At 44.1% G+C, this 11,824-nt stretch overlaps 1 protein-coding gene across 1 annotated transcript; it reads left to right on the top strand.

Moving 5' to 3' along the window:
• The first annotated feature begins 1,488 nt into the window (after positions 1 to 1,488).
• Positions 1,489 to 2,643, top strand: HTR1B (5-hydroxytryptamine (serotonin) receptor 1B, G protein-coupled). Its single transcript, XM_015428162.1, has one exon. The coding sequence runs from the start codon at positions 1,489 to 1,491 to the stop codon at positions 2,641 to 2,643; it is 1,155 nt and encodes a 384-aa protein (XP_015283648.1).
• The last annotated feature ends 9,181 nt before the right edge of the window (positions 2,644 to 11,824 follow it).

Raw genomic sequence — 11,824 nt, 5'->3', positions numbered from 1 at the left:
AGACAGACAGAGTAGGTAAGTAGGTAGCGAGAGAGAGAGAGAGAGAGAGAGAGCTCATGTTCAGTCAGAAGTAAGACCTTCAGTGCTTCCTATGTAGAAGTGGACTAGGGTGGCAAACCAGAAACGTTTGGCCACTTTTCTTAGGTCCATGTCGTATCTGCTGACTCGAATCCGCCACAGCCCAGGAGCAACCTGAGCCCCAGGCCTGGAGGGGGAAGGAAGGTCCCCTGGGTTCCAAGGAGTCTGGGGTCAAGCACGCAGGCACAGGATTGTGGCCCCATGGAGCGTCAAGCCTTCCGGGGCGGCGGCGGAGGAGGAAGAGGAAGAAGAAGAGGCGGAGGTGGCGAAAAGGGTGAAAAGAGGCAGACGCCGGTGGCCACTTAATTCTCGCTGGATCTGACCGGCCTTAGCCAATGAGACTAAGTTGGTTTCTATCAAAGCTCGTCGGCATCACTGGAGGGTGGGTGGCGCAAGACGGAGAGCGGAAAAACGACTTAATTCACACGCGCGCGCACCACACACTCGCCCCAGCGCCTCATCATCTTTTGACTCGCGTCATTTCTGCCCCTGCCGTTTTTAGGGGCAGGTGACACAGAAGCCTTCCTAGCGATACATTTGTGGCCTTTCTCTTTCCTTTTTCAGGGCCGACGACGAAGAACCCGCAAAGAAATTCGAAAGGAACCGGTGGGGAGGGTGGGAATTGGCGGGGAAACTGAGGCGCCGGTGGCCAAAGTCTCAGGCAGGCGCTAGGACCCAGCGGGCTTCTCGCGGGGGCAGACAGAGACGGGGCGGTGGCGAAGGGCCGGGAGTCAGCGCTGGGAGAGTGCCGCCACGAGTTGCCGCCTCGGGCTCGCGCAGAGCAGAGTGGAAGCCGAGTGGGCGGTATATATAGCCCCGGTAGGAGCCGCGCGCTGGGCAGTCGCTTCCCTCGCCTGCACGTTGTGCGCAGAGACACGCGCGCGCTTCTCCGATCAGTCGCGCGGCTGCCTACCCGGGAGCAGCCCAGTCGTCCGGCTGCTGCGAAAGTTACTCGTCGTCTGTGGGGCTTTGCGCAAGGTAAGCGGAGGTTCCCAGAAAGCGAGGCGCGCCCTACAGCCCCTCAAGCCGACTTTGCTCTAGGACCCCGGGGAGCTGCCGCCGCCGCCGCTTCTAACTTCCACCGAGGCTGCCTCCTTGGGCGGAAAGCGGGAAGATGCGTCGTCGCTTGGACCACGGTATTGGCTGCTTCTGCTGCAGGTCGCCCTGCCGGGACGTCCGCAGGTGCTGAAGCGCCGGGTTGGTTTTGGCCAACGGCGGGTGGCTGGCGGCGCGAGCCATGGTCCGTCGGGACGCGGGAGGCGTCCCCATTGGATGAGCCCCGCGCACATGCCCAGCCCCCCGCCCGCCCTTTCGCGCGGGCTGCTCTTGAGATGCAGCGCGCTCTGCGGGCGCCGCCCGTCTGGAGTTGCTGAGCCTGGCAGCCCTCTGGAGCCCCCAGCCCTTTGAGGGATGGAGCAGCCGAGAGCCTGCCAGGAAACTCTGGACAGCCTGAGCGTGTTCCACACCAATGACTCCTACCATTCCCAGAACTGCAGTGAAGAAGCGGCCACCTACCAAGATGCCACCCCTCTCTCCTGGAAGGTTGTCCTGACCCTCATCTTGGCCCTTATCACTTTGGCCACCATGCTGTCCAATGCTTTTGTGATCGCCACGGTCTACCAGACTCGGAAGCTCCACACGCCAGCCAACTATCTCATAGCTTCCTTGGCTGTCACTGACCTTCTGGTGTCCATCCTTGTCATGCCAATCAGCACCATGTACACTGTGACTGGAAAATGGACCTTGGGCCAGATAGTCTGTGACATCTGGCTCTCTTCAGATATCACTTGTTGCACTGCTTCCATTCTCCATTTGTGCGTGATTGCCCTGGACAGATACTGGGCCATCACTGATGCGGTTGAATACTCGACCAAAAGGACTCCTAAGAGGGCAGCAGGCATGATTGCTTTGGTGTGGGTCTTCTCCATCTCCATTTCGATGCCCCCCTTATTCTGGCGCCAGTCGAAAGCTGAAGAGGTGGCTGACTGTGTGGTGAACACAGACCACATCTTGTATACAATCTATTCCACAGTGGGAGCCTTCTACTTCCCCACCCTATTACTGATCATCCTGTATGGAAGGATCTACGTGGAAGCCAGATCTCGGATTTTGAAACAGACACCAAAGAACATGGGCAAAAGGTTAACCCGAGCTCACTTAATAACTGATTCTCCTGGGTCCACTTCGTCAGTCGCTTCCATAAACTGCAAAGCCTCCGAGGCTTCCAGTGAAACGGGATCTCCCGTATATATGAATCAAGTCAAAGTGAAGGTGTCGGATGCCCTGCTGGAAAAAAAGAAGTTGACAGCTGCTAGAGAACGGAAAGCTACTAAGACTTTGGGGATTATTTTAGGAGCCTTCATTGTATGCTGGCTACCCTTCTTCATCATCACCTTGGTGTTGCCTGTTTGTAAAGATGCTTGCTGGTTTCACATGGCAATCTTTGACTTTTTCACTTGGTTGGGATACCTTAACTCTTTGATCAACCCCATCATCTACACCATGTCCAACGAAGACTTCAAACAAGCATTTCATAAATTGATACGGTTTCGATGCACAAGCTGACTTTTTGAATGCAGTTAAGTGCAGTTCTCCAGGGCAGGGGGCTTAACTGCATTCTGTGCCTCTGTTTCTGCAGGTAGGTGGATCCTTCTAACCATGTTACTGTCTCTCTGGAAAGCACTGCTGTAATGGTAGAGGAGCTCAGTGCAGAGGAGAGCCATGCAAATACTGCATAGCTTCTTTCTTAGGGTGGAAGTAGCTCAAAAGCAGTGTCTCTCGGAGCCTTGGTAAAAAATGTTGCTGCATCTTATTACGCTCCCACTAATGTTGCAAAAGGAATTCATTTTGGCCTTAACATTATTGTGTCTCCTGGATTATGCCTCGTAGAGCCACTGTAGGAATTGGAAAGCTTTCAGACAGCACCTTTGGAGAGTCCTCCATCCAGCATGACTGCTCATGAACTAAAGTTTGTCATCCACACTCCTCTGCTAGGAGATCTTTGCCTCTCAGCGATCTGTATTTTGAAAGCCCTTTGCTGATGTTTCTCACCTTTCCCCCCACAACTGGCTTGTTTTAAAGACTATGCAGAGTGAACTATACATGATTTATGCATGCTGCTCAAATCTTTAGTAGTTCCACAGAGCAGAGACCTGGAAGAATTAGCACTGGTAGTCTGATTATAATAGCCCCTTGACATGTATAATAAATGGGTTTGATGGGTGTGGTCAAATTGGGAAGGGGTGCTAAATAAGAAACCAGCATGAGAAAAGCAACTCATTCCTGTATGGGATTTTTTTTTTGTACAGATGTGTGCCACCTTTTCTGTTTAACAACTTGTCAAACTGCAACTAACAATCAACAAAAGTATGTTTGTGTGTGCGTGTCCGTGTGTGTGTGCCCTCACACTCTAGCGCCAAAGCTTGCAATCTGCTTTCCATTTTTTTTGCACTGTATGTTCCTGACATTTGCTGTTATTTCACATATTGGATGCATATAGTATAGTTGGTGTTAAACAAATCTTGTTCTCTCCCTCCTTTCTTAAAAGCTGTTAGTACTCATAAGCCAATATTGTACGTCTGTCCTAAGAACAAAAAGTTGATGTTTGATTGGCATCGACAAAAAATAAATCGCCACTGTTATGACTAAAATGATACGTAAAATGAGCCTTAGTATTCTCTACATGGATGGTAATTTTCTCATGCACAGATTTCATGTGCAGTTACTTTCCATTTTAAAAATCTGTGTCATATTAGTCACCTTCAGAGACATATTTTGCTTTTCACAAATGAATGCTCTGTCGTTAGAAATTATATATGAATGCTCTGTCGTAAGAAATTATATCTCCCTTTCCCCCTCCACCTTCCTCCATAAATTTGATAAATTTTGAGGAAAATGTTCAAGTGTTGTATATGATTTTTCTGTGCTAGGGCCTTAAGAGTAGCCCTATTATCAGTACTTAGACAACTGTGAAACCTCCCCTCCTCCTTGTCAAATACTGTGATGAAAAAGTCAGTTTTTGTACAGCATTCTTTGCCTAGGATCACCTCTGCATTTTTCAAATCCTGTTACATTCTGAACTATGTTATACTTGCAAGGGAGCCTTGTGATTCCACTCATTGCCACTTTTTTAGAGAGTCATATTCTTCTTACAATTTGTTTGACTATGCAAGAAGGCCCTAATCCTAGACACCTTTTGAAATAAAGCCTTTCATTTTCCCTCCACTAGGTTTTGGTTCTGATCTCACATTTAAGAGTAGCTTCAACTCTGCCTTAATGCTTGAGCTTAAGGTGTATCTTTCTGCATTTCAAAATACTTTTAATACTATCATCTGTCATTTTCTATAGATGGGAATGAAGCTAAAAATAAAAGGAGCCTTAGAAGTGGAAAGTTTGTCGGAGAGCATGAATTGTATAGTGACAAAGCTTTCCGACAGTGGTATACTAATTTCAAGTATTTAGTAATTCTATGAATCTTTTCCTTTTTTTGTCTGCAGAATCGAGCTGTTGCAAACATTTGCTGCCTGTCACTTCTCTTATCTAATGTCCATGATGCTGCAGAAACATCAGTGCCACCAGATTGGTCTGCCACGAACTCTATAGAGTGACTCACTAAGATGCTGTTCCAGTCATTATACATATAGATGCAATAACAGAGAGCTTGTGGGGTTCGTGTTTTGGCTGGAAAAAAATAATAAAATTCCCCAGTCTAGACTTTTCTGCCAGTGTTAACCCACTTGGCACTAGATTAGAAATTATTTGTTTGGCCTAGTAGACAGAGGCAATAGATAGAGGTAATTGAGGTAGAAAATCTGAACAATATTTCCCATGATGATAAACATAGAACTGTAAAGTGAACATCTTACTGTCTCCAGATCAGCCAGCACTAAAGACAAAAGTGAACCAATGGGATCTATTTATTTCTCCTGCTCTGTACCCCAGCTTGCCACCCAACATGGAGTTCCACCGACCCTTTCTCATAGAAGCAAAAACTCCAACAGAGTTGTTAAGAATGGTATTACTGTACTTTGTACTGTACCATTAAGGAACATGGTGCTTTACAAAATGGTTTAAAAAGAGTGAAAAGTGGTATGCTCCTTGGAATAGGAACCTATCTACATTTTGTTGGATAAAGGCAAGAGTAGCAAACTGAGGGGAGGGACAGGGAGATGGAACAATAAATGTGAACAAACATTCTGGTTCATGAACTAAAACACAATAGAAACTCGGTTGATTTTTCAAGGGGGGTGTTATGGCATCCGTTGTTTAAAACAATTATCTCCTCAGTTGAAAAGGAAATGGATAGCATATACTTCATTGATTTTGCAGGCTTCATTTTTAAACCCCCCCCCCAGATCTGTATGGGTGTATAAACAACATTCAGATGTTCATGTCTGTGTATTATCATGTTTGTTTAATTTTTATCCCTTTTACTTGAAAGAGTTGCTAATCTCACTCTGAAGGGTAGAAATGAAAATCAGTGCACTTAAAGAGCCAGTTTGGTGTGTGAGAGCCAGTTTGGTGTAGTGGTTCAGTGTGTGGACTCTAATCTGGGAGAACTGGGTTTGAGTCCCCACTCCTCCACTTGCAGCTGCTGGATGACCTTGGGCAAGCTATAGTTCTGTCAGAGCTGTTCTCTCAAGGACAGTTCTGGAAAGAGCTCTCTCAGCCCTACCTACCTCACAGGGTGTCTGTTGTGGGGAGGGGAAGGAAAAAGAGTTTGTAAGCCGCTCTGAGACTCCGAGTGAACGGTGGGGTATAAATCAAATCTCTTCTTCATATGCTAAATGGTATGAGTTCACCAAGTTGGCTATCTGTGAAAAGCACAGGTGCGTATCTGTGAAAAGCACAGGTGTGTATATATATATATATATATACACACACACATACTTATGCTTCAGAATGGCAAGTGCTGAAGCAATGAGATCCAGATTGTAGACAACTACACTTGCACACATGGCTCAGTTTGCAGCAGAGTATGCAATGGACATTCTGTTTCTGAATAATTAGTACTGCTTGCACTACAGTTACCTTCTAAAATGAAGCATCTTGCACTCCTACTTTGGGAACATAAGAGAAGAAACATGAAAATCATATCCATGCTCCACCCCCCATCAAACAACATGGAATAAAAATAGCCATTTAATGTTGTGACTATATAGGGGTTTCCCCATATTGGCATCAGCCACACATCCTTACCTCACCAAACACTGAGAAATCCAGCACCATTGGAAATGCCTGTCCTGTTTTATGTTCTGATGCTGTGGAATACTAATGGAGGGGTTTTTTCTCTGCTACATCATCTCCAGAGGAGACACTTAACAAAATCGGAATAAACTGATGTTACTGAAATTTGATCCTGCACCCTTATATATTTTTACTCATTATTTTTCTAAGGTTAGGTATGTAATCTCAACATAAGACCAGCAGTCAAAATTAAAATTCAGAACATGTTCCATCTGCTTTGATAGGATTGCATTTTGAGTGTTCCTCCTAAATGTAACTGAAAATCAACCAATAAAAAGCTTTACTGTGTTCTTGAGAGTATTAGAGGGAAATTGTGTTACTAATTATGGGGGTATTTACTGGTTAACTTTTTTCACCATATTGCCTGCTTAAGCAAGGCTTATTTGATGATGATGATGATGATGATGAGGCAATAGGAAAAAACTGGTGATTTCAGTAGTGATCAATCAGGTTTTGTGTGCTTTGTGTGTGTGTTTGAGGGAGATTTTCAGTTTTGAACAGTGCTCCATTTAGAATGTGACTTTGATTTCAGTGTGAGATACAGCTGAATCAGATTAAGACCAACATTTAACAAAAGAGTATTTTATTACTGAGAATAAAAATGCTTTCTTAATTACATACAAGAAGAATTATTCTCACAGTGCTTCACTGAAAATACTAAATTGTCTTCAATGTTATTGACAACTATAATAAGACCTTTTCTCCTCTTGACTTTTACTTACTTAAATACCAGGTTTTGCTCAGTTGTGAGAATTTCTTCAGCAATATTGACATTACCTGTTCTGGCCTGCCAAATGAAAATTTGAGATGTTCATTCCTTGGGCACTCAAGATTTCTACTGGTTGCTACTGTGTTAATGTTTTGATTTTTGCAGGCATGGGGGTGGGCAGCCTCCTAGCACTGAGGTTCATCCAAATAATAATACATTCACAATTCTCAGTAGTAGGCATTCTTCTTATCTAAAGTTCAATACTGACATTACAGCCTCAGTCCAGATAAAATTATTCCTGTTTAAGTGCTGCCTTAAATTAGTTGAAACCACTTTTTCTGGACTACAGCCTACAAACTGAAGTTCACTGTTTACATGTAGTGGTGGAAAGCGTTATCAATTCACAGCCGATTTATGGCAACTCCATCAGATTTTCAAGACAAGATTCAGAGGTGGGTTGCCATTGCCTGCCTCTGTGTCACAACCCTGGACTTTCTTGGTATTCTCCCATCCAGGTACTAACCAGGTCAACCCTGCTTAGCTTCTGAGATTGGGTTATCCTGGGCCTTCCAGTTCAGGTTTACTGCTTACATAGAAAGAGTTTATATACCCCCAAGAGCACTTCGGTCGGGGACCCAAAACCGTTTGGTGATTCCAGGTCCCCGGGAGGTAAAGCTTGCTGCGACAAGGGCCAGATCCTTCTCAGTGGCGGCCCCTACCTGGTGGAACGAGCTCCCGGAGGAGATCAAAGCCCTGTGGGACCTTATGCAGTTCCGCAGGGCCTGCAAGACGGAGCTCTTCCGCCAGGCTTTTGCATAGGGGCCGCTGCTGCCACCACCACCAATGGTGGCTATACATCGGGATCGGGAATGGCCCTTGGAAACCCAGCCATAAATTATGTGGCATTGACAACGAGGGATTGGCACGAACGATCTACTGGACAGCAGTACCCCAAAGATGCCATCATAACCATCTTGTCACTGAAAGCACTTTATCGTTGTTAGTATTGTTATTATTATGATTTTATTGTTTTATTGGATTTTATGTATGGGCTCTTGCCCCTTGTAAGCCGCCCTGAGCCCGCTTGCGGGGAGGGTGGGGTAAAAATGCCTAAATAAAAATAAATAAATAAATAAATAAATAAATAAATACTTCTGTATGTGAGAATCATAATGCCACCCGTTTCTTTTTGCAAGAACAGCTCCTATAAAACTAACACCTTATCCCTACCAAAATCTTGGGATAAAGGAGTGTCCGTCAAAGAACTTCTGTGACTTTTAATGTAGTCTTTCATCAGTGCAATCCTGATAGAGATTTCCTATTTATCCAAATGTCTGAGTGTTCACATATATTCAGTCCTGCCATATAATTCACATAAAGGAGACTGTTCACAAGTAAAGTTTAGAATCCATAAATGATTCCTCAAAGATTATTAGCTACGAGGAAAGCCAATGAATACAGAGTGTCTTCAGATGAATGACGAGCTCTCTTCAGTTAATAGAGACAAGCAGTTGAGCACTTGTTCCAGTTTTCCTGCTAGAAATCATGCACATTTTCCAAAAGGCAAAAACAGGCTTACAGTGAATGAGTTAAAACGTATTTCCTTTTCAGTGTTTTTTTCAGTTTTGTATCAAGTTTTATATACGTCTGTGTTAGTAAATCCAAGCGAAGTCATAATTTAAATTGGTGTCCAGTTCCTGTTTATGCTAGGAAGATAAAATCATAACTGTGAAAATAATCATAATCTGTCTACCATGAGAAAATAAAAGCTACTAATTTGCTAAGTGAAGCCATAGAACATATGCCTTGTCCTAATGTATTCAGTCACCACTTACTTGCTTTGCCATCCTCTTGTGCACAGCTGAGGACCAGAATAGATGTGATGGCATCCTCATGACAGCCACAAAGATGCTGCCATCAGTTTAAAGTCATTTAAAAATGCCACAAGGGCTCAATCCTAATTGGGCCCACAATGCAGTGGGCTGAGGTACTCCTACCCCCCCCCCCATGCCTTATAAAGTGCCACAATGGCACACTCCCCATGGCTGTTTCAGCACTTCAAAAGACATGGAGGTGGATGCAAGAGTTCTGCACTCTGGAGTCAGGATTGGGACCTCATGGCATTTTTGAATGACTTTAAAATGGCAGTGGTGGCCTCATGGCAGCCATGAGGATGCCATCACATCTAGTTTGGCCTGAGTGCTGATTATTAAGGATAAGCAGGCAAACTAGAGATGGCTTCTCCACTAGCTCCTGTCTGGGGGGTGAGTCATATTGTTTAAATATGGTCTGTCCTGTTTAAAAGAAAAGCAAATTCCTTTCCCTCACCCATTGAAAATGGTTGTGTTCAGCAAAAGAAGACAGTTTGCGAGTCCTTTGTACGCCGGTATAAATCTTGCTTGATAAACTTCCAAATATTTTAAGTCAAGATAAGTACAATTGAACTATCATTATAGGATTTTAGCACTGGGCCCAGTATTTCAGCATGCCTTCTATGCATAATGCAGACAAGACCTGTACAGAGAAGAGGACTTCTGAGGCATGAAAGAGAATTTTGGCAGATTCAGCATTTCACTCCTCTGCATCGCTGTGACACCACAAACAGCACCTGCTGAAATGTCCTCTTCTACACAAGTGCTAAAGATACATATAAGAGTCCTCTTTTGCATCTGGGCACCTTTGGTAGTAATATGTTAAGTTATGAAGTACTGTATGCACTGCCTCTTTGGGGGTAAGGTAGGGAATGCTGCAGAATACTGTGTCAGTCCTATCAGACAGTCTGCATTTTGCTGGCACTGTGAATTGATTCCTGGCTCTTCAGCTTAGTGTCTATTACTTGTTGTGTGTACCTTTGTGTAGTTAGGGAATGCTTTTGACTTAGATAAGCATTTTTACTTGCTATTTTAAAAAGTTGCAAAGAAATGCACAATATCGTTTGGAAGACAAGGGAACTAAAAATAAGGTAGGAGGGTGGAACAAATACAGAGAGCTAACAGAAGACAGTGTTTATCTTGATACAGCTTCTTGAGATTCCAGGATAATTATTAATAGCAACAAATAAATTGAAACATTTAAACAAAAATATAACAATTGCACCTTGATTAGAAGGAGAAAGTCCCTTGTAACTATATCACTAAATTAAGATCTGGATTTTGAGGATAGTCATAGGAACTACCTGCAACGCAACATGGTATAGTGCATAGTGTTTGACTACGGGACACCTTCATTCTGTTCCTTGCTGAGCTCATTAAGTAGGTAGAAGTTGCAGGTAGTTGCATTATTCCAAAGAAAAATATAAAGCCAAAGGTCAAACAATAACTTCTGTTAGGAGTAACTAAAATGACACTGGGTGGAAGTCTTCATATTCTTCATAAGGCTGGATGTTAAACAACAAAAAGTGGGGGGCTGGGGAGAGGAAGAGATGTTTAAGCCTTGATCTTAAGGCCTCTTATCTACATCCTGTATAGAACTCCAGGCAGTGCCTGGTGCCCTGTGGAGCTGGTATTATACTGCACCAGAAGCCTTCTGGGAGAAGAAGAGGAAAAGGCAGCCTCTAACTGAGGATATTAAAAAGTAAGCTATTTTATCACTTCTGCTTTCACTACACATGCTTGTAAAATGTAAAATGTGACAGTTTCTTCATATGTTCCAAAACAGGTGGAGAAGGAAGAAGATTTTGCAGATTTAAAATGGGTATTATCCTAACTAGCCTTGTATGTGTATGAACAGAACAAACTGAAAGGTCTAGAGTTACACTCTCATGCCTACCTGTTCAGAAATAAGTTCCGTGGTACTCAGTGGTACTTTAGAGTAATGTCACACAGTATTATCTTACAAAGTTCCTGGTTTATGCCTAAAGGTTGAGTCAGAGCACTAAATAATCATCACTGCTTCTGCCCAAACTTCTGCTCATTTCAGTGAGATTAGCTATCCCAAGAGCCCCATCAGAAATTAAAGGAGGTTGCATAGCAGTGGTGCTTGGTACTTAATGTTCAATAGGCCACTTCATACTAATTTTGTAATTGTCTCACCAAAATAACTTGCAATCAGTTTATATATGTGCAGGGGTCATTTCATAGAAAAAGAGGTGCAGGAGCTCATTAGCACAACTCATTAGCATAACTTATTTGCATATGCCACACCCCCTTACATCACTGGAAGTGTGTCAGAAGGCAACACCCACCACTCAGGCTCCACTGGACTGTTGGATTGCTAGCTATTGGGGGGACGGACGTGCAGATCTGTCCTCGCAGAGGAGGGAGAGCTTGTACCTGAATAAAACTTGGTCTTAAAGGTGCCACTGGACTGTTTTGGACCGGGGGGGTGGGTGGGGCTCTGCAACGTACCTGGCTGATTCTTGCTCTGACTGAGGGCTGCTGGGAGCAGGGGGTGGGGCTTGTTGCATGTGCCCGCCCCCTGGGCTCTTTACTGCCGGAGCTCCACTCCTGTACACTCCTGCAGGAAATGACCCCTGTAATATGCGGCAGCAGAAACTGTGAAGATTGAAGACAACATACACATTTCTTGGCTAAGCCTGATGATATGTAGGAAGCGCAGTGGGGGGGATAAAGCAAATTAACTGCATATTGGGGAAGAAAATTGCAATATTAAGCAAGCATACCTTTCTGCAGAGTGTTAAATAAGTCTTAAAATGCTCAGCCTTTAGTAGAAACATATTTTCTTAACACAAGATTGTCTCTAACATACTCGTCATTGCTGTCAGCCCTCTGTACCTCAAAAAGGTATTCACAGAGGCAATGACCTGGATAGCCCAGGCAAGTGTGATCTTGT

Source organism: Gekko japonicus, unplaced genomic scaffold (assembly GCF_001447785.1).
Source record: "Gekko japonicus isolate JY-2015 unplaced genomic scaffold, Gekko_japonicus_V1.1 scaffold1513, whole genome shotgun sequence".
Taxonomy (NCBI): Eukaryota; Metazoa; Chordata; class Lepidosauria; order Squamata; family Gekkonidae; genus Gekko; species Gekko japonicus.
This window is presented reverse-complemented; position numbering and strand designations above follow the sequence as displayed.